Source organism: Astyanax mexicanus, chromosome 8 (genome assembly GCF_023375975.1).
Source record: "Astyanax mexicanus isolate ESR-SI-001 chromosome 8, AstMex3_surface, whole genome shotgun sequence".
Taxonomy (NCBI): Eukaryota; Metazoa; Chordata; class Actinopteri; order Characiformes; family Acestrorhamphidae; genus Astyanax; species Astyanax mexicanus.
Window position 1 is genome coordinate 40,323,156 of NC_064415.1, and position 23,912 is coordinate 40,347,067.

The 23,912-nt window shown below is 38.1% G+C and overlaps 1 protein-coding gene across 3 annotated transcripts in view; it reads left to right on the forward strand.

Moving 5' to 3' along the window:
* myom1a (myomesin 1a (skelemin)) overlaps nt 1-23,912 on the forward strand; it is a 78,695-nt gene that overhangs the window by 17,815 nt on the left and 36,968 nt on the right. For all 3 annotated transcript variants that reach the window (XM_049482462.1, XM_049482463.1, XM_049482464.1), the window contains 13 exons: nt 2,812-2,943; nt 4,504-4,681; nt 5,740-5,897; nt 10,986-11,078; nt 11,536-11,624; nt 13,145-13,177; nt 14,695-14,856; nt 16,238-16,399; nt 18,043-18,184; nt 20,475-20,674; nt 20,780-20,836; nt 20,923-21,047; nt 21,168-21,351. In XM_049482462.1, coding sequence (XP_049338419.1) covers nt 2,812-2,943; nt 4,504-4,681; nt 5,740-5,897; nt 10,986-11,078; nt 11,536-11,624; nt 13,145-13,177; nt 14,695-14,856; nt 16,238-16,399; nt 18,043-18,184; nt 20,475-20,674; nt 20,780-20,836; nt 20,923-21,047; nt 21,168-21,351 — 1,715 coding nt within the window. The remainder of the gene's footprint in view (nt 1-2,811; nt 2,944-4,503; nt 4,682-5,739; nt 5,898-10,985; nt 11,079-11,535; nt 11,625-13,144; nt 13,178-14,694; nt 14,857-16,237; nt 16,400-18,042; nt 18,185-20,474; nt 20,675-20,779; nt 20,837-20,922; nt 21,048-21,167; nt 21,352-23,912) is intronic.

Consider the following 23,912-nt stretch of genomic DNA (forward strand, 5'->3'; position numbering starts at 1 on the left):
ACTGGCAGATGCATTTGGGTGATGGATAAATTGATTTATTGACATAACATCATGATATGTACGACCTATCAGGAGACAGTCAGGTCAGTTATGCTCTTGTGAACTATTGGAAAAGTATGGCTGTGTGACATCATCAGGGATTGAACCCGTGATCTTTCACTGATAAGCCAGTGCTTAAATTGAAGTCAGGTCAGTTTTGCTCTCTTGAAATATTGGAAAATTATGGCTGTGGCGTCATCAGGGATTGAACCTGTGATCTTCCACTGATAGGCTGCTGCTTAAATGGTAGCTATGCTGGTTTGAAGTATAGGATGTTCTGCTCTATAGTTTGAGGCAGTGTAAAGTGAGGTGAACAGTATGAATAGATGAGATGCTTCTTCAGAAAAATGTTAAGGCCACTGTGATGCAGAGCTAAGCTGTGACAATAGAAGAGATGAAGATTGAATCTCCCCACACAGCAAAGCCTTACGGATTATAGTGCCCCATTTATTAACCACAGTATCAACAAAAGCAATCCCCTAATACCCCTGGCTGTGGAAGTATGTGTCAGGGCTGTTTACATGCCTACAGGGTTATCTCCTTCTGCTGTTCTATTTAGATGATCATCAATATTTAATACTTCCTGTCTCGCACATTATTTCTATGCGGTATAGCAGTTTGTGCTCACGCTTTCTTTAATTCTTATTATCTAACTGTAACACCAGAGCATTAATAAGCAACATTATAAATGTAGATAACTGATGATACTCACGCAGCCCTGTAACAGATCAAGAGCGGAAAATGCTCCTTTCCCTCTGAGCTTCTTGTTGTAGTGCGCATACAAAACATTTGCTCGAATTGAATAAATCATTCGCTCGAATTAAAGAAATCATTCCCTCGAATTAAAGAAATGCTGAGCATGAATTGCAGATTGTTCTCTCGAATTCAAGAAATCATTTGCTTAAATTAAAGAAATTGTGAGCACGAATTGCAAATTATTCACTCAAATTAAAGAAAATGTGAGTACGAATTGCACATTATTCACTCAAATAAAAAAAAACATTCTCTTGAATGAAAGAAATTGTGAGCATGAATTACAAATTGTTCAACTGAATTAAGGAAATTGTCCACTCAAATTAAATAAATCAATCGCTCAAATTAAAGAAATAGTTCTTTCGAATTAAAACATTTGCTTGAATTTAAGAAAGATTTCTTTCAAATTAAAGAAATTGTTCTCTCCAATTAAAGGAAACGTGAGCATGAATTGAAAATTGTTCACTCGATTTAAAGAAGTCATAAGCACGAATTGCAAATCGTTCGCTCAAATTAAAGAAATCGCTCATTTGAATTAAAGAAATCGTACACTCGAATTAAAGAAATCGCTTATTCGAATGAAAGAAATCGTACACTCGAATTAAAGAAAACATTCACTCGAATTAAAGAAATTGTGAGCATGAATTAATGAAATCTGTCACTCAAATAAAAAAAAAATCGTTGCTCGAATTAAAGAATTTGTCTGCTCGAATCTAATCAACCCATCTAACGTCCACTTAGCAAAACCGTAGCAACCACCAGCTTGCAACCACCTGGGAGCAGCATAACAAATGCCTATCTATAAATTGGCAACATCATACCATAGCAACCATTTAACAAAACTGTATCAATTATATAGTATACCAAAGCAACCACTTTGTGCAACCATAGCACTCACCTAGCAACTGCTTAGAAACACTACAGCAGCCACCTGGGATACCATATTAACCACCTAGCCACCTAACCACTTCAAGCTAAATAATAGCAACCATTTATCACTGTATTAAGAACATAAAATGAACAAAAGAAACGTTTTATTAAGAGCCATATTCAAGAGTTTTCAATCATGGAGAAGAACCATTTAACCATGCAGAGAGCTATGTTGGCAATTAATCTATGAGATTATACCTTTTCAACTCTTTCTTAAAGGTATATAAATTGGAACTTTAGGTAAAAGATGGTGCAAAAAGAACATTTAGATCATTTTGGATGGTTTCTACAGCTAAAGGACCCTTGTTAAGTTGTTTTCTAGTTAACATTGAAGTCTTTATTAGCTGGAGATGCTCAGGGGAAGCTCCTCCAGAGAGAACAACGGAATTGAACCTGTTGTGTCAAATGCAATTTGGATAGAATCGTTTCTGTTAATGACAACAGGAGGCTTCAGCAAATGTGCTCTGTTGTCTAGTGGCTTGTTCCATTACCCGTTTGTCACGAAGTTTTGTTTGTTAGAATTGCTTCTCTGAGGCTTTTCATAGCTTTTTCAGGCTTTTCAGAACTATGGAACAACTTTTTTTTTTAATGGCGGATAAACACATTATAGGCTTGTACTAACGCTAAGCAATATTATCATGTAACCTACTAAAGTACTTCTCATCATTCCATCAAAACTGCACCCTCTGATTTTGCCAAATCGTTGCTGTCCTGAGAGAAACAACTCAGAAAACACATCTTCCTATCAAAACCTCACTGAAATTTGCTAAATTGATGTTATCTATATTTTTGTGTATATTTCTGTTACCATGGAAGCTAGCAAACTTAAGCTACAGTATGTACAAACATTAGCATGTAGCTTGTCCTATTGCTACTATTAAGGCTACCAAGGTTGGCTAGTCAGCTAGGTTAGCGATTAGCTGGCCATAGCATGAAAATGTTGAAGTTGTTGCCTCCAGAACAGCCACGACTTGAAAAATCAAGGTGAGGTGTGTTGTGGTTCTCGCCGCTTGATCAGTCTCATATCAGAGGAGTCATATCAGATATCATATCAGCTTTGTGGGCTAACTTCTCTTGGCTGTTCTTCAGGGTGAAAACCTCAAAAACAAAGAAGCAGGAGAAGAAGCTGACTGCCCTCTCCAAGAAAGACAAGCGCCGCCACCTGGCACTGGACACCGAGGACGAGGTCATCGGATACGTGGTGCCGGTTTTTAGAAGCAGGTGACTAAAGTAAAAAACTGTGTAAAATGTTTCGAGCATAGACAAATTTGAATATCACTACCATCCATGCCAACATAAAGGATAGGTACAGAAATACAGTATTGTGCAAATGTTTTAGGCACCTGTGGTAATTTTTATCTGTAAAGTAAGTGTTTACTAGCTCAGTAAAACAATAACAGCATTACAGTAAATACAAACAGCAGATTTACTAAAAGCAAAGCTTTTACAGCCTTGTTTTCCTTAAAGCAGCACTAGGTAGGATTTCCTTGATCGTTCCTCTTTTTAAAGAGGTAAAATTACAGCTTGAAACTCACTGCAGCGCTGCATTGAGGTGTAATAGGAGGAATAGCGGTGCTCTCGTGTCTGTGTCGGAGACTCTGTAAATTTTACGAGGCGGCCGCTACCAACGCTCGCGAGAATTGCGACCTGCTTTCCGACCTTTAGTTCTTACAGTTCTACAAGGACTACTGGTTCATTCTTTACAAACTAACATACAGACACTCTGGCAGAAGCTGGAAAGAGGCAGAAGCTGGAAAACGAGAAAGAGAAACTAATCCGCCTGAAACATTTATTACACTCTGCAACTGTAGGGGGAGCCCACGAGTACAAAATCTCAATCCTACCTAGTAGAGCTTTAAAACATATTATAATCTCTCCTCATCTGAGTTTAATAGAGTTATTTCTAGTTCTCATTATATCAACACCTGGTTTGGTAAATGAGTAAATGTGGTAAATCAGGTGAGCTGCTGACGGAACTGAACATATACACATGCTGGCTAAGGAGCATCCAGGAGAAATCTGGAACTAAACTTTGTTCTTCAGCTTCGGTTACAGGATATAACATACTTATTTAAAAACGAGAATTCCTTGTTACGTTCTACGGAATGTATGTTTATTTGCATCTTTTTAAATTATATGTGGTGCTTTTTTCAGAGAAAAACACTCATATTGCTGAGATAAATGGATTGGTCTAATATGCTTTGGTGCCTAAAACTTTTGCACAGTACTGTATGTAATAAAAATAGTGTAATGGTGTGAAAAACAGTATAAAATATTCTTATGGTAATGGTTGTGTTTTGCTATTGTCTACGCTACCCCATTAATTCCCAGTGGTATTACTCTGTTCCCTCCACATACTTCAAGCAAGGATATGAATGCATATGCCACGTCTGCAAGTGCTTACTTACTTTACTGTGGGTGTTAAAACACTCAGTTCTTAAGGGGACAGTAGAGGACAATTCACAGTGTCTGTAAACAAGATAGAGTTACCCCCACGATAGAATGCCAGAGGTACAAGTCCACTTGGCTGTAGCTGTAGCATTCCATGCAGTTCACACTTGTGTTGTATTATGAAATGCATTTTTTTAAATACATTTTTAAAGACAATATTTGATAATATTAGCTAATCAAAGCTAGCTCCTCACACTTATAATTGCATAACATGCTTATTTCTTTAATTATGTACTATAGAACTAGATACTGTATCTGAATATTTATATTGTCTAGGAATATTTTAGCTTGTATTGTGTGCCACTGACTCAAATGAATCTGTGTGATCAGTCATTTAGCCACTCAGGAGCTGATGGAGACTCAGGAGGAGGTGAAGGAGGAGGGCGTGGGCTACGTGGTCATGAGGAACCTCTTCGCCAGAGACTCTGCTTACCAGGTCAAAGTGGAGAAGAAAAGTCACACCAAGTGCATGAGGGAATCCGCTGACCGTCTGACCCTGGGAAAGAAGGTTACAACTCTTTTATCTCTTTACCACATTTGTTTAAATTTACCTCTGTTCCAGATTTGAGTATTTTTTTTCATTTAACAACACTCTTTAAATAGTGAAGAAATCTGTAAAGTTGCACAGTGCCATTATTTGTTTACAAAAATGTACATTTATATGCTACACAATTTACTGTATCCCAGCAAACATGCCCTTATAGGCAGCCCCCATCGGGCTAATGTGCATTTGGGAAACAGTGGGTAGTCCTAATAGTAGGACTAATGACATTGAGTTTATGCTGGTGTCCCATTGTGGACAGCCCACATTGGGCCGCTGGAGATTTTTTCAATAAGCCTATGCCATTGGCAAACTGTGGGCAGCCCATATTGGGCCACTGAAATTTGTCTTATCAGTGTGGCATTTGCTCCATTAGCAGAGTTATGGCGTTGTCCCTATGGTATGGGCAAACTGTGGGTATCCCACATTGGGCCAGCAGCATTGGGCCCATTTTACAGTCCCACTGTGAGCAGCCTATACCTGGCCACTGAAGATTTGCTCATCAATACGATGTTGGCCCCATGGCATTGGCCACATTGTGGCTCTCTGGAGAGTTGCCCAGTGGCATTGGCCTGATGGCATTGGCAAACTGTGGGTTTGGGCCAATGGTACTGTTTCACTGTTCCACTATGGGCAGCCAACACTGGGATGGAGATTTGCTTGTTTTTGCAATGTTGATGCCATGGCATTGTCTTATTGTGGACAGTTCAGATTGGGCAACTGGAGAGAACTGGAGAATTCAAAAATGTATAGTTTAACTTATAACTTTGCTTGATCAACACCCATCAACATAATATCTCAATACTTATCGCTTTTCGAGTGTTTCCACCAACAAAAGTATGTTCCGTACAACTGGTGGAAACGTGGGCTGGTTCGCTGAGAAGCACCACGGAAAAGCCCAAATGGAACTGGTTCAAGAACCAAGAGTTATTTAGGTGGAAAAGCAGTCTATGTGAGATATGAAGGTAGCACTGTTTACATAATGAAGTGAATCTGAAAGTATGACACTGTCTCCGCCCCTGCAGATGCAAGAGAAGCAGGAGTTCCACAAGAAGATGAACCCGGACAGCCTGACCCATCCTCCTGAGTTCACAGTGAAGCCCCGTGGTCAGACAGTGTGGGAGGGCAAGAATGTGACATTGCACTGCACCGTGGCCGGCTGGCCCAAACCTCGTGTTGCCTGGTAAGAAGTGCATCACTTCTGTTTAGTGCAGCAATAAACAGCTGAAACTGAAAATGAGTGTATTTTCCAAAGCATTCTTTAGGCTAAGAACTTCGTAACCTCTCACATAAGAACATTGTTAAAATGACCTGAGTTTCCAGAAAACCTTCATAAGTTACATAGTTCTTAAGCTTGTTCTTAACCAAGAATTCTGACCCAAATATAAACGTTTTACAAACGTCTTTTAAAAAATGTCAGCTGCCGCCAAAGTCCTTTAAAAAATAATTTACAGATGCATTCAATGTGCTCTGAAAAAAAATAGTAAAAAAAACATTAATATTTAGAAAAAAGTCTGTGAAGGTCTTTAGTTCATTAATAAGCATATATATATATATATATATATATATATATATATATATATATATATATATATATATATATATAGTGTTATATGCAAAATTTAACAACAGAACAGCTGAGACGCTAGCTCTTTCTCCATTCAGATGAGAGTATATCAGACTGTAGCCTGTGCTTTTACCGTGTTAAAACAAGCTACGTAGGAGGAACTGCTAGCTGTTATTAACCTGGCTTACCGGAACACTCAGGGTTTCTCAGTGTAGTGCTGTAGGGCGGCATTAACTAGGGTTAGCGGTTAGCCGCTAATGCTGCTGCACACAGCCTTATTGGAAATCTGGAAATCTAAACTTACTGTAAATAAACAGAAGCACCTTTCTCACACACATAAACAGTTCTCAGGAGAGAAATCTGTGTAGATTAACATCCAGTGCTTGTCTGACTTTAAAAGAAAGTTTTTTTACTTGACCTGACCAGTTATTAAATTATAATAATTCTAGTCATTTAATAGGCTTGCCATTTGAGCATTCACATGTATGGGTAACACTTTATAATACTGTTCCATAGTTAATAGGTAACTAAGCAGGAACTAAGCAGTAACTAATTAATAGTGCTGCATTAACACCTAAATATTTTCTATTAACTACCAGGGAGTACTGAATAATTACTCAGTAGATAGTACTGAACTAATGATTATAGTAGTTCACTATTAACTTCACAATAATTACTGAGACTTACATATCTCCCAGAGAACTACTTACTAATGATGTCTTCTTTATAATAACTATTCATTAATTACTGCTCAAATCAACATTAATTACTGAAAACCCTTACATCCCGGGGAACTATAGATCTAAATCAGGCATATTTGAGTTAAATGCATATTAATTGAAGGCATATTTGAATTAAGCAAGTGACACCATTTGTAGTAGTGATAACCTTAATTACCTTATTATCCTCAGTTACTTCCAAATATTAGCACCATATAGTAAAATACTTCAGTGTGTATTACTCTGCTTAACCATCAATTTTTGGAAGAAAAAAACAACATTATAACGTAATATTATTGCATAGAAGACATTGATGAAAGTTCTCCAGAAGGCATCTAAGACTCTAAGAATGACTGTAAGACTGTAATAATGTAACAATCATTGCTTTAATACTAGGTATCAGCCTTATAAAAGTGGATCTTCAGCGTTTGCAGTCTCACAGAGATTTATTTTACTGCGTACTATTAGGGTAATTACGGTAATTTCACAGCGGACGCAGCTCTCCAGGTCCTTCGTGTAAATTCTCTGCTGTGCTGCTGTGCTGCTGCTGCTGCTGCTGGAAGAGGATTAAAAGAGACTCTGCTGCTTTCATATTTCTGTATTTGATTGAAAATAAACTAGTAATCAAGATATTGAGATCTTTTCCAGCTTATTTTACCCCCGGATCAGATGAGGACTCTTTGTGGGTTGTTAACCAGCTTTAGGATGTGTGTTAGCTAGCTAAGTTAGCTAAGTTGGTTGTGTGTGTAGTTAGCGTTAGCCACCTAAGTTAGCTAGGTTATGTGTGTGTTAGTTAACTGGCTAAGTTAGCTAGGTTATGTGTGTGTTAGTTAGCTAGTTAAAATGTGTGTTAGTTAGCTAGGTTATGTGTGTTCGTTTGCTAGCTAAGTTAACTTTTATGTGTGGGTTAGTTAGCTAGGTTATATGTGTGTTAGCAAGTTAAATGCGTGTGTGTTAGTTAGCTAGGTTAAATGTGTGTTAGTAAGCAAGCTAAGTTAGCTAGGGGAAATGTGTGTGTGTTAGCTAGGTTAATTGTGTTAGCTAGTTTAAATGTGTGTGTTAGTTAACTAGGTTAAATGTGTGTGTGTTAGTTAACTAGGTTAAATGTGTGTGTTAGTTAACTAGGTTAAATGTGTGTGTGTTAGTTAATTAGGTTAAATGTGTGTTATTATTATTATTATTATTATTAATGTATATTTCCCTTTATAATACTGTGACATGATCTGCAGTAACTCCTAAAGAAGAACACAGTAACTCCTCAGTAATTAGTAATTAGTTACCATGTTTCTCACTTTATAATACTGTGGTATGATTTGCAGTAACTCCTAAAGAAGAACACAGTAACTCCTCAGTCATTAGTAATTAGTTAACATGTTTCTCACTTTATAATACTGTGGTATGATTTGCAGTAACTCCTAAAGAAGAACACAGTAACTCCTCAGTCATTAGTAATTAGTTACCATGTTTCTCACTTTATAATACTGTGGTATGATTTGCAGTAACTCCTAAAGAAGAACACAGTAACTCCTCAGTCGTTAGTAATGGGTTAACATGTGCTGCTGTTAACTCCTGCCTAGTTCGTTATCTAACACAAATATTTATTCATTTAAACATGATTTCCCCCAGAATAAGGATGTAGGACACAACCTAGAGTAAAGCTGTATGTGAGCCATCACTTCTACTGAGCACATCTCCAGGAGGACTGAAGAAGAGCACAGGTTTAGAATAAACACCTGTAACACACTGACAGAACATTACAAAAAGGGGGGTTAAGCAGACTGCTGCACATTTCAGTGTGTCTAACATTTGGAAGATATTGAGGATACTAAGGTAAGTAAGGTTAATATATGATAAGTGGTGTCACTGACTTTAATATCACCACTGATAGAATAACCTGCAGCAGCAGATAAACACACTGATAGAAGCTAGCGGTCCGGCGCTGTGGAATTACCGTAATTACCCTAATAATGGGCACTAAAAGTCTGTGAGACTGCAAGGCTAAAGATGAACGTTTATAAGGTTGGTGCTGAAAATTAAAGCAGTGACCATTAAAACAAAATTGAGTACAGTCTTAGAGTCTTCTGGAGAACATAAATAATGTCTACTATGTAATAATATTACGTTATAAAGTTTTTTTTTTCTTTCAAAATTGGGGTTTAAGCAGATTACGACACACTGTATTAATTTACTATATGTTGCTAATATTTGGAAGATAATGATGATAATAAGGTAATTAAGGTTACTACTACTACAAATGGTGTCACTCAATATCACTTTAATATCACCACTGATAGAATAATTGTTTGTGTAGACTGATTTAGATCTATAGTTCCCCAGGTGGCATGTAAAGGTTTTCAGTAGTAAATGTTGATTTGAGCAGTAATTAATGAATAGTTATTATAAAGGAGACATCATTAGTAAGTAGTTCTCTGAGAGATATGTAAGTCTCAGTAATTATTGTGAAGTTAATAGTGAACTACTATAATCATTAGTTCAGTACTATCTACTGAGTAATTATTCAGTACTCCCTGGTAGTTAATAGAAAATATTTAGGTGTTAATGCAGCACTATTAATAAGTTACTGCTTAGTTACTGCTTAGTTACCTATTAACTATGGAACAGTATTATAAAGTGTTACCCATGTATGTAAAATAGCATTCACTTTGTGATGACAAACCATAATTTTAGATATTACTCTTTATTTAAAAAAAAGAAATACATTGGAGATTTTTACAGCAAACGTGATATTATCTTCTGCATAATATAGAGTTTGCAATCAAAAAGTTTCAGATGCATCATACTTATTAATAAAGCAAGGTGTTTCTTCTTGCTCACCTCACAGAGATCTTGTACATTGGCATGCACTCTGGTAAGAGCTGCCTGTAGGTCTTGTGATGAAATATTCAGATTGTTGGAGATTCTTCACACATCTTACAGTCTGCTCTTGAGCTGAACTTGTTAGTACAGCCTGACCTGCTCATGTTGACAACTGTTTATTTTTTCATCAGAATCTTCTTTCTGAAGGGTCAGAGACCATAGTGATCATCTCACTTCAACAATCAATCTCAAACCAAACAGATATCTGAGATTTAAATAAGGCAGGATCCTCCAGAAACATCTGCAGCTGATTCTAACTATAGACATATAATGTCTTAACTTATTCTTCAGAATTGAAGATCAACTGTCCATACTAAATATGTTAAATATGTTAGATAACACAAATGTTTTCATGGTGTAATTAATGACTGTAAATATGTTTGAGTTCTTGATCAGTTTCTGCACTGGTAAAAATGTAAAACAAGTAAAACAACACGTCTTTTTTGGCAGAAATGAAGGGGATCCCTGCTGTGAAAAATATATATTTATATATATTTTTACATTTTCTAGCAGCCATCAGAAGCCATTAAAAAAAGATATCATATGTATTACATTTTTGCAGGATTTTAATAAAAATATATTTAAATATAAATTTTATAAATGTTTCTTTCAATAATTGACAGGGAAATAGCAATATATATTTTAAATTATTTTTCATTATTTGTTATTTTCTATTTTTCATTGTTTGTATGCAGTTTATATGCATGCACTAAATATACTGCACTTAATGTCATGGTAGCTTTAGGTTGTAATATCACTTTATTTTTTATTGTATTTGAAAAAATGTTGCACTATTTTTTTTTAATACAAAATCAGGGTCAATGAAATACACAAACATTTATATATTTTTAGTTTCTAATAAATGTATTAAACGTTTTTATCTAAACTAAATAAAAGTATTTTCTTGCAGTAGTATCTTGAAATTAAATGTTTTGTCATATTGCCAGTAACATATTTTATCAAAAAATACCCATAATTATAAATATATTATTTCAGGTCCATATTGCCCACTCCTATCTCCAGTTTTTTTTATTGTAAATTCATGGGCAGAATTGTGTGTTTTAATATTTATACTCTTCTTTTTTTTCAAACTCTTTACTCTTTCAAGGTACAAAAACAACGTGCTCATTGATGCCAAGGCCCACCCGGAGAAATACACCGCTGAGAGCAGCTACAACATGCACTCTCTGGAGATCAAGAAGTAAGAGAATTGATTGGTGTATCGTAGAGTTTAACACACGTGGGTCAATACCCCATCCTACACCAGTAGGAGCCCTAGAGCAAGACTGTTATAGTGCTACTTCCTCCAACTTCTTTACTTTAATACTTCTGCCTTAAATGCTTTACTTTTCCTTGACACTTGTGACTTTACTGTGAAATAAATGGTTCGGGTCATTTTTAATAGAAGTCAATGTAAAATTATTTTTTAAAGCATATTCATATTCACATTATGTCAAAATGTAACCAATTTGCAGAAACAGAGATACAAGGTTGGCACCTTACTGTGGTGAACTTTTGAACTATAACTACCTCATCCATGTCTGCACACACTGAACATCTGTACACACTTTATTTCTATTTTTTCTCAGTTTTTTTTTCTTAATACATTTTGCTTATTATTTTATTCTATATCTCATTTTTGTTCTTGTGGCCTATAGGTGTAATTTTAGCGACACTGCAGAATATCGCATCTCAGCTCTGAATGTGAAGGGGGAGAGCTCTGCTTTTGCCTCAGTTATTATTAAACGTAAGTTTCCTGCATTTATCTGATTTATTTTGTGTCTATTGTAATTACAGTGATTTCTTTAGGAAAATCAGGAGTGGTAAAGGTAACCAATATTATCTATTTTAAAGTATTAACAATAAAATATATTTTATAAATACAGCTAGCGCTGGGAGTTTAACTTGAAAGTTAAGTCGAATTTTTGTTTTAAAGCGATGTTCAAAATGGAATAATGGAGATTGTACATCATTACACATAGAAGCTCCCAGAGTGAATGTCAGTATATAGACATTTGCTTCGGTCAGAAACATGTAAAGAACTCTTTTATGTGACAGTATTTAACTGAAATACAAGGAGGTTAAAAGCTGCATGTCTAAAAAATTGACTTGTTAATTTTAAAATGTAGATAACTGATTGTGATCACAGCAGCCCTGTAACAGATCATGAGCGAAGAATGCTCCTTTCCTTCCCTCCGTGCTCTGCTCTTAAACTACAGCCCAAGCCGTTAGAACTACATTTCCCTCAAAATGCTACGACTTAAACCTTGTAATATTATGACTTCATTCTTAAAGTCAACTGTATATATTTTATATTTTAAGATTTTTTTTTCGTAAGAGATCATGCTTTTGGCAGAGGTAACATTTATTAGAAGAGGAAGTTGTGTTCTGTATGTTATTTAGAAAATATATAGAAGGAAATATATATTTATTAATAAATATTTTGTAGAATGGTACTTAAATGTACACTGAGGTACAAGCTATGTTATTTATGTTTTTCTTTTTTTTATAGAATGAAAAAAAAAATCTTAATCAGGTCACAGTCTTGTCTTGGACACTTCTGGTTTTAGTCTTGACTATGACACTAGCAATAATATCTGCTTTTTCAAGTTGCTAAAGAATGCAAGAATTTAGCATTTTAAATTTGTTCTCTGTTCCTAGACTTTAGTAGGATGAAACATGCTGATATTTTGAAGTCAGGCTCATGAATAAGTTTGTTGAGAATTACTGATATTAATATACCAAATAAAGCTGAAAAAATGAACCTTATAATGTTGAAAAAATTCACTTCATACGTCAAACCTGTTGTGTTTGAGCAAGATAAACACGTAATCAATGTACTGTATTATACTGTGTGCTGGGCTCAGGCCCTGATAAACCCTGTGCTACACAGGTACGGATGAAGCTTAGATAAATCAAAAGGGAAAGAAGAACTTCTTCAATTACTGCCATACCTACTATTGAGACAGTAATGCTCTGCAATGTGCAGTCATTTAAGAAGTGCTTTTTCAATTCTCTTTAATGTAAAAGGACTAATGATGCACTAAAATCACAGAACAAGAACATTACCCTCCATTAAAGCTTTCAGATCATTGTACCCTGAATGCACTGAGTAACAGTAGTGCTCAGCTAAGACAGAGAGCCATTGTTCCTATTCAAACACAACAGGCAGTGTTCAACGTCTTCTGTTGATTAATCATCTGATAATAATTGCTGTCTGTGCAGTACTCAGGCTAATTTGCATTTTACTTTTTCTTTTTTTTTAAGGATTCAAAGATGAAGAAATATGTGAAAGACCACGTAAGTCTGGCTAATATGCCAATCTAGATAGAACATTGACAAAAGCATGCATTTTACACTGACATGCCCCAAGGACAAGTCTCATATCCCATGACTTTTGCCATGTTTCATCGAAGCCCATATGATATCTGCCAGAGTCACTTGTTTGTTTGCATGGACAATTCTAGCCACTATAAGGCGCACCGGATTATAAGGCGCATTATTTTTTTAATCAATCGAGTGCTGAATGTAAATCTACACAGGTTTCTCTGCTTAAAACTGTTCATCTGGGTGAGTAAAGTTCATTTGTTTATTTATAGAAAGCTTAGATTTCCAGATTTCCACTGAGGCTGGCCAGACAGTGCTACACTGTGGAATCCAATATACTCACCTCTAAACAGCGAAATAGCTAGCCCTTAGCACAGTTAGCGGGTAATGCTACTGCTGCTCCAACAGTGCTAGCCAGAGTTAGGAGCAGACTACAGTCTGACATACTAACCTCAAAACAGCGAAAGAGCTAACTAGTGCTTAGAGCGGTTAGCAGGTTATGCTAATATTTCAGCAGTGCTAGCCGGGGTTAGCAGCAGACTACAGTCTGACATACTAACCTCAAAACAGCGAAAGAGCTTACTAGCCCTTAGCACAGTTAGCGGGTAATGCTACTGCTGCTCATGCAGTACTATCCAGGGTCAGCAGCAAGCTACAGGCTGATAATACTCACCTCTGAACAGCGAAAGGGCTAGCGCTCAGCGAGGTTAGCGGGTAATGCTTATGCTGCTCCAGCAGTGCTAGCCAGGGTTAGCAGAAGACTACAGTCTGACATTAGAGCAGTTAGCAGGTAATGCTAATACTTCAGCAGTGCTAGCCGGGATTAGCAGCAGGCTACAGGCCGATAATATTCACCTCTGAATGGTGAAAGAGCTAACAGCTAGGTAACGCTTAGCGCGGTAAGCGGGTAATGCTAATGCTGCTCCAGCAGTGCAAGCCGGGGTTAGCAGCAGATTACAGGCCAATAATACTCACCTCTGAACAGCGTAAGAGCTAGCGCTTAGAGAGGTTAGCAGCTAATGCTAATACTGCTTTAGTCTCGAGTCTTGGTGCTGGTAAACTAAACTATTGAGCTAAAATATAAAGCTGTACTTCAACAAAGGGGCTTTACTGCTTCTTACATCCTGATTGGTAGAATTCATACATAAGGCCCACTGGATTATAAGGTGCAATAAAGGATTTTAAGTGCTCTTTATAGTGCGAATAATACGGTACTCATATCTGGCACCGTTATCAGACCATGTTAAACTAGGCAATTGATCATTCACGTTGCCTTGTCATGAGCACTCTGGCTAGTATTAAGTCTCACACACTGACAATAAAACACCTCACAACTCATACAAGTTTGGATGTTCCCAAGCCGCCCCCTGAGGAAATACTTTATGATTATGGTAAAGTTTAAATGCATGTTGTACAGCTATTGGAATATAAAACACTCATTTAAAGATTTTTGTTGAAGATCTAATTCTTGTCTCTCTTGTGCTCCTCAGATGGTTATAGTCCTGAATATGGTGTCACCTTCAGGACCTCCATTATTGATAAGTTTGGAGTTGCTTTTGGACGAGAGGGAGAGACCATGAGTTTGGGCTGCACAGTCGTCATCTACCCGACTGTCAAACGCTACCAGCCTGAGGTGCTCTGGTACAGGAATGGTGGGTAGGATCTTTTGACTGTTTTGAATGTTTCCCAAAATACTTTTTTTTCATTATTTTTTTCAAATTTTATCCCATTTTTCCACCAATTTGGAAGGATAATTAGCCCATGCATTAGGACTTTCGCTCTCACTAGAAATGTCCCCAACTCTAGGCAAGTGAAGACTGGCACATGCCTCCTCAGATATGAACTTAGCCATTGCCTCATTTTGAACTGCTGCTGATGCAGCATTGCTGAGTAGCATCACAGCGCGCTCATAAGAAAACGCAGCAATTCCTATACATCAGCTCACAGACGCCTTGTTCTGACCGATATCATCTTGGGCGTGATGTGGGGAAAGAGCGCCCTCTACCCACCCAGCGAGATCATGGCCACTTGTTCTCTCTCGGACTCTGGCTGCTGATGGCTAGCAGCATGATCCAGGATTCGAACCAGCGATTCTCGGATCAGAACATAGTGACAGTGCCTTAGACCACCGGACCACATGGAGCCCCCTTATTCCCCACAATTTCGAATAAAAATTTACATATAAAAGCATGTTAAAAACAATGCAAAGTAAAAAAAAAGGTTTTACAAGAGGTTTCATACTTTTGGGCCCCACTATATGTTTGAGGTTTATGTTGTGTCTATAGGTGTTAGAAAACCTGCTCATTAATAGTACCGAAATTTTGATTTTTTTTTTTAAATAGGTTTATCTTTTAACATTTATGCAAGTCGAACATTATTAAACATACATACAGCTCTGGAAAAAAAATAAGAGACCACTTAAAAATAATGAGTTTCTTTGATCTACCAAATTGAAAACCTCTGGAATATAATCAAGAGGAAGATGGATGATCACAAGCCATCAAACCAAGCTGAACTGCTTGAATTTTTGCACCAGGTGTGGCATAAAGTTATCCAAAAGCAGTGTGTAAGACTGGTGGAGGAGAACATGCCAAGATGCATGAAAACTGTGATTAAAAACCAGCGTTATTCCACCAAATATTGATTTCTGAACTCTTAAAACTTTATGAATATGAACTTGTTTTCTTTGCATTATTTGAGGTCTGAAAGCTCTGCATCTTTTTTGTTATATCAGCCATTTCTCATTTTCTGCAAATAAATGCTCTAAATGACAATATTTTTATTTGGAATTTTGGAGAAATGTTGTCTGTAGTTTATAAAATAAAACAACAATGTTCATTTTACTCAAACGTCTACCTATTAATAGCAAAATGAGAGAAACTGATTCAGAAACTGAAGTGGTGTCTTAATGTTTTCCAGAGCTGTATATTAAAATGTTTAATCACAAGAATAGTTCACATATTAAGCAGTTGGTCACTTGTTTTCAATGATTGTCTGTGCTGCATTATATTGACCTCTTTGCTGTTTGACCAGATGTTCTCCTGGCACCATCTAAGTGGGTGCACATGCACTGGAGTGGGGATCGGGCCACGCTGACCCTGGTCCACCTCAACAAAGAAGATGAGGGGCTTTACACCCTGCGCATCAACACCAAGTCTGGATTTGACACTCACTCTGCCTATGTGTTTGTCAGAGGTGAAGCTTATACCATTACATTTCATACTCAAATAGTTTTCTGTTCATGTTAAGTAGCAAGTTTAAAGTCCTTAAATCCTTCTCCTCCATTAGTATTTTGCCTTTTTTTGACACTAATTTGCTGAATGCAATCAAATCTTTACAATTACTTTTTAAATCAGTTAACTCTTTTTAAATCCTTTGATTTCTGAAGAAACACTAATGCCAGGTTCACACTGCACAACTTTTTGAGTCTTCAGTCGTGCTGTTCACACTACACGACTGGTTGTGCTGTAATCGTGAGTCCTTCAGTTGTGAAGACTTTCACACTTAAATGACTGATCAGCGACACGGGGTCACAAATGACACAATTTCTCACTGTGGGGATTCGCCGACTAACCTGACTGCTCTCCAGAAACACGTTTCGTCACCAGAACACACCTGAACTAAACACACACGAAAACTTGTGATGCCATGCCAGAGAATCTCTATAGAGGAAAATGCGCACTCGCAATGAGATATGAAGCAACTGAGAAAAAACAGAATTCTGATCAGTTTTATACTGAAATATGTACTTATGTCCTCAACACAGAACTGTCAAATGTTTCAGTACCGCAGACATCTTTTTCTTTTTCAGTTTGAACTCCAGTTATAAGCCTTTTAAACATGCTCTACCCTGTATCTCCAGGATCAGCTCGCCAACCAATCAGCTCACAGTAGCAGTAATGCTAGTGCTTTAGATAAACTGAAATATACAGGCATGCTTTCTTAGTTGTTTAGTACAATACATTATTCTACTATTATTCTAAAATTAAAGAAATACTCAGAACAAGTAGTTCATAATTATTTTTATTTTAAAGTTTTTAGCTTTTAGCTCCATTCACCCCCATTCATAGAGGATTTACTCAGGGGCTCCCTCTAGAGTCATTTACTGATATAACAGGGGGAATGGTAGGGTGGTCAGACTCTCCATAAACACCTCCGGTGTGTTTTGGACCCGTGGTTCTCTTTTTCTGTGATCCCATTGGCTGTAGGTAGCCGCTGCTCCTGACTCCTAGTCGCAGACTGAGTCAGATATTAAACATGTTGAATATTTACGCTTCAGTGAGTGTCTTTCAGTAGTTCACACTACAAGACAGCGCGAGAGCCGAGCGATCAACAAAAAACTGTCTGCGAAAACTGATAAACTGACCCAAAATCAGGTAGTGTGAACCTGGCATAAATGAGCAGCTGTCTCAATACTTTTTTTTTTCCATAAAGTATAAGTAGGCATATGTGCTTCACATTAGTGAAAGACTAAAGTGCTGTGCCTTCAAGCAGTGGTTTACTCCCTGTATTAGGTTTCTCAGAGGAGTGCTGCTTCTATATCAGGCTGAAGTCACCAAAGACATTCCAGTGAAGACAGAGGCTGGAGTGCACGCTAACCTTAAGCCTTAAAACATTTGTGTGACGTTTAGTTCTTGTTTATGACATGGAAATCATGCTATTAAAATAGTACGATGTTGACTTGTACATGTGTATTTGGAGTTTGAGAAGGTTCTGTTGATCCTCTCTTTAAAGTCAGGATTGCAGACATGTGCTCAGAGAGCAGAGGCCACACATGTTACTTACTGTGCCATAATTAGAACTGACACCAGTGTTTAATGTGTGTGTGTGTGTCTCAGATACTGATGTGGAGGTGGAGGGGGTTCCTGTTGCTCCTCTTGATGTCCGTTGTCATGATGCTAATAAAGATTATGTGGTGGTAACCTGGAAGCAGCCTGCGGTCGAGGGAAGTAGCCCCATTCTGGGCTACTTTATAGACAGGTCAGTACCTACAAAATACAGTGTATACAAGAACATTGTATATCTATAAATTTACCTTATTTTTTGCACTATATGGCACACTTTAAATTCTTTAATTTTCCCAAAAATCATCAGTGCATCTTTTAATCCGGTGCACTTATGATGTATGAATTTTACCAGTCAGGTTGTAAGGAGCAGTAAAGCCACTCTGCTGAAGTACAGCTTTATACAAGAGTTTAGTTTAGTTCTCCAGCACTGAGACTTAGGCAGTATTAGCATTAGCTGCCAGTATTATTAGCCTGTACCCTGCTGCTAACCCCGGCTAGCACTGCTAGTGCATTATTAGCATGACCCCCTAACCACAGTGCTAGCTCTTTTGGTGTTCAGTGGGGAGTATATCGGGTCTATAGCCATATAGCATTTACTGTGTTAAAATAGGCTATGTGGATGAACCGCTAGCTAATATCGCCCTGACTTACCAGAGAACTCAGGGTTTCTCAGTATAGCACTGCCGGCTGGCATTATCCGCTAACTGCTAGCGGTTAGCTGCTAATGCTAATGCTTCAGCTTTACTGGAAATCTGGAAAAACAGTAGCACTTTACTTACCCGAATAAACAGTTTTTTTAGGAAAGACGTCTGTGTAGATTTACATCCAGCGCTCGTTTGACTTGTTTGCCTCATCTGAAATGTTTTTTTTTAAGATATGCAGAGTTGTTTACTTAACTTAACTTATTTTTTACAGGTATCGCCACCCAGTGGCTAGAAGGAAAACATGGAGACACTACTATATATATACTATATATATAGTTATTAGTATCGCATAAAATGCGCCTTATAATCCAGTGTGCCTTATGTATGAAAATAGACCAGGAAATAGCCTTGTTTTTTTTTGATAGTGCACCTTATAATCAAGTGCGCCTTATAGTGCGAAAAATACAGTATATATTTTTTATTTTATTTTATTTTACACATATTATATTTATATATATATATATCTTTTCAATATTGCCGAAAGTATTTACTCACTCATCCAAATAATTGAATTCAGCTGTTCCAATCATACCCATGGCCACAGGTGTATAAAACCAATCATCTAGGACTGCAGACTGCTTCTACAAACATTAGTGAAAGAATATGTTGCTCTCAGGAGCTTAGTGAATTACATTGTGGTACTGTGATAGGATGCGTCGTGAAATTTCCTCACTACTACAGTCACACAGTCAACTCTCTGTGCAATAATATCAATTAGCAATTTTATATGTATTAGCAATTTTAAAGTAACCCATAACAGACAAACCAAGTCTCCTTGAAGCTGCGGGAGTCTCCTGCATTTCGGTAGTGGCTCCCTGATGTCACATATAATCCCCCGGAATTCAGAACGAGTGCACTGCACACAAACGCGCACACAGTTCTCTGCAAAGAGTCTGTGAGAAAGCCAATCTGTTTTTAGTGTGGGCGGGCAGTGTTTTTCCCCCCTCCCGGACGGGATTTGTTCAGTGAGTGAGAGAAAGCAGATCATGGCGGAGGCAATATTAATAATTATTGTAATATGATATGAAATGTTTTAGATGTTGCGCAATTTTTTGTGATATTGTAACTGTCAATTTTTGTCAAATAAAGGCTTTTTTCCAAAAAAAAAAAAAGGAAAGCAGAGGCAGGGCCTTCCAAAAAGAAAAAAGATAAAAATCTTTTCATTTCACCTCTGAATACTCTAAATTTAATTAAAAAAAAAACGTAAAATTAATTAATATAATAGTAAAGTTTTTTAAAGGGGATTAACCTCCCTGAAATCAACTTTTGCAACTTGGGATGTCTGCCATAATGCCACAGTAAAGAAGGCCAAAATACCACACTTGTGCTGGGCACAGATAGAAATTAGCCTCTTAGCTTTTGAGCCATCTGTGCAGTGAACATACACATGCACACCATACATGAACACACATAAACAGAGGGATGGACAGCCAACACTGCTTAGCCTGGAGAGCAGTGAGAGTTGAGGGCCTTGCTGAAGTGGCGGCCCACCAAACCAGGGTCTCGAACCCACAACCTTGCCGTCAATTGTCCTGGCAGCATCAGTGTGTCATACAACACAAGAACTCACAGAATCACAAAGCACATGTATTTCACACCAAGATTTAAGTCATGTGTTTGATTTTTTGTTCATGCATAAACACATATTGGCACCATAGCTCAAATAAAGCTAACTTAGGACACCAAAAATTTGGACACTAAAAATATGTCTTACCTGATCAATTAGTCTCTGAACTATTGCTTTCACTTTATTTTATTTTATTTATTTATTTTTTGTAGGTGTGAGGTTGGTACCCAACAATGGATCCAGTGTAACGACACCCCTGTGAAGTATGCCCGCTTTCCCGTCACTGGGATCATTGAGGGCCGCTCCTACATCTTCCGGGTGAGCGCTCTCAACAAGTGTGGAGTGAGCCGTCCCTCGAGGGTTTCTGACCCTGTGGTGGCCATGGACCCCTCTGACCGGGCCCGTCTGAGAGGTGAGCGACCGTTATTGTGGTATTAATGAATTATTAGAACATCATGTCAATTGAGTAATGTATAATTGACTGTAATGACTGTTAATCTATGTAATTTTAATACAGCTGGCCCCTCTGCTCCCTGGACTGGTGTGATTAGATTCACTGAGGAAGACCCCACAGGTAATGAATGAAGGAATAAATGCTTATTTTTATTTCATTTTATTTTAATGAGATATATAAAAAAATATTTTTCAATCCTCTCTCAGTTGGTGTGATCCCTGGATCTCCTACTGACCTGGAAGTGACTGAGGCCACAAAGAGCTATGTGGTGCTCAGCTGGAAGCCTCCTCTGCAGAGAGGGCATGAGGGGGTCATGTACTACATTGAGAAGGTGGGTGGATCTATGTGAAGGGGTTTAAAAAGCTCTAAGTGCTTTTTAAGTGTTATTTTTATTGTTCTGAGTTTGGTCTGTCTGAAGCTGATTATGGCTCTACTGTGCACCTGTTTGCAGTGTCTGGTTGGCACAGATACCTGGCAGAGGGTGAACACTGGCATGCCTGTGAAGTCTCCTCGTTTCGCCCTGTTTGATCTGGCTGAGGGGAAATCCTACAACTTCCGTGTGCGATCCTGCAACTCTGCGGGAGTTGGAGAGCCATCTGAAGAAACTGGGGCCACTACTGTGGGAGACAGACTGGGTAGGAGTCGGGCTGGAGCGTGACAATCTAGCACTCTGTCTAAAACCCAAGATTTTATTGAGCCAACCAACCTTCACTAACACAAACACAGAAAAAAACACCTCTGTCACCTTCATTTTAATGTGTCGTATACAGGGGTTGGACAATGAAACTAAAACACCTGTCATTTTATTGTGGGAGGTTTCATGGCTAAATTGGAGCAGCCTGGTGGCCAATCATCATTAACTGCACATTGCACGAGTAAGAGCAGAGTGTAAAGGTTCAATTAGCAGGGGAAGAGCACAGTTTTGCTCAGAATATTGCAATGCACACAACATTATGGGTGAAAAAAAAAGGAAAAATTGTTGTTGCACGTCTTGCTGGCGCATCTGTGACCAAGACAGCAAGTCTTTGTGATGTATCAAGAGCCACGGTATCCAGGGTAATGTCAGCATACCACCAAGAAGGACAAAAGACATCCAACAGGATTAACTGTGGATGCAAGAGGAAGCTGTCTGAAAGGGATGTTCGGGTGCTAACCCGGATTGTATCGGAAAAACATAAAACCACAGCTGCCCAAATCACAGCAGAATTCAATGTGCACCTCCACTCTTCTGTTTCCACCAGAACTGTCCTTCGGGCCAATAAATTATTGTGCTCTAAAACCAGGTTTCATTGTCCAACCCCTGTATATACTGTATTTTTTGCACTATAAGGTGCACCGGATTATAAGGCGCACTATCAAAAAAACGTCTATTTTCTGGTCTATTATCATACATAAGGTGAACCGGATTATAAGGCACATTATGCAACACTTTTTTTCCTTCTAATTCAGCAGGACTGTTTATTTGGGTGAGTAAGGCCCTTCTTTTTATTTACAGAAAGCTTAGATTTACAGATTTCCACTAAGGCTGGGTGCAACAGCATTAGCATTAGCTAGCCGTGGTTAGCAGTTAATGCTGCCCGACAGCGCTACACTAAAGGAACCCTGAGTGTTCTAGTAAGCCAGGGCGAGATCAGCTAGCAGTTCGTCCCACTGGAGCAGCCTTAGCATTAGCTGCTAACCACACTAAGCTCTAGCCCTTTCGATGTTCAGAGGTGAGTATATCGGACTGTAGTCTGCATGTTTACCATGTTAAAACAAGATAATCAGGATGAACTGCTAGCTAATATCACCCTGGCCTACCGGAACACTCAAGGTTGCTCAATAAAGCTCTGTCGGGTGGCATTTTCTACTAACCACGGCTAGCACTAGAGGTTAGCTGCTAATGCTAATGCTGCTGCACCCAGCCCTAGTGGGAATCTTTAAAGCTAAGCAGACTGTAAATAATCAGAAGTGCTTTACTCACCCAAATAAACAGTTTTCAGGAGAGAAATTTCTGTAGATTTACATCCAGCACTCATTTGACATAAAAAGTACAGTTTTGTTTACTTAACTTAACTTAGCTTTGCAGGTTTCCCCACCCAGCATGTGTTAGAATTAAAAATTGCGAAACCCTTGTCCCTTCGCCTTATAATCCAGTGCACCTTATGTCTTAAAAAAGTCAAGAAAATAGACGATTATTTATAGTGTGTCTTATAAACTGGTGCGCCTAATAGTGCAAAAAGTACTGTTCATAATTTACCATTTAATTGAAAGTTTTAAAATAAAATTTTATTTATTGGAAATTTGTAAACATTTTTTATTAGCAATTTATATTTTTCGTTTGTCTACAATTGGCTGTTTAATTGATTACCGTATTTTTCGGACTATAAGGCCGTATTATAAGACGCACTATCAAAGAACGTCTATTTTCTGCTATTTTTCCATACATAGGGCGCATCGCATTATAAGGCGCGTTAAGTGACACTAGAAAGGGTGCCTATATCAAAGTGAACAGGGGTGGCGCCATGTTTCCCTTCCCCCAACAGGGGTGGTCGCTTGCCGGTGGAGCGTCTCAGTATACAAATCTAGCTTTTTCAAAGTCAAACGAGTGCTGGATATTAATCTACACAGATTCCTCTCCTTAAAACTGTTTATTTGGGTGAGTAACGTGCTTCAGTTTATTTACAGTAAGCTTAGATTTCCAGATGTCCACTAAGGCTTGCTGCACCAGCGTTAGCATAGCTATCCGCTAGCACGCTAGCTAGTCACCTAAACTAGTAAAGTTAACCCAAACTTAAACGACAGCGTTACACTGAGTAATCCTGCGTGTTCTGGTAAGACAGTGAGATATTAGCTAGCGATTCGTCCCCCGTAGCTTGTTTTAACACGGTAAACAAGCAGATTACAGGCTGATAAAACTCACCTCTGAGAGAGTTAGCGCTTAGCATCTAGCTAATGCTAGCCAGGCAAAGCAGCACAGACTTACAGGCCGATAACTCACCTCTGAACGGTGAACGCTTAGCGATTAGCATCTAACTCTAATAATACTGCTCCAGCAGTATTAAAAGTGCTAAATTTAGAAAATACTGATCTCTGAACAGTGAAAAAGCTAGCTAGCTAAGCGGTTAGCATCTAGCTAATGCTATTGCTGCTCCAGCCTCGGAGCGGCACGGCTCTGCACGGAGTGTGTGTTTACTGCTCCTTACACCTGACGGGT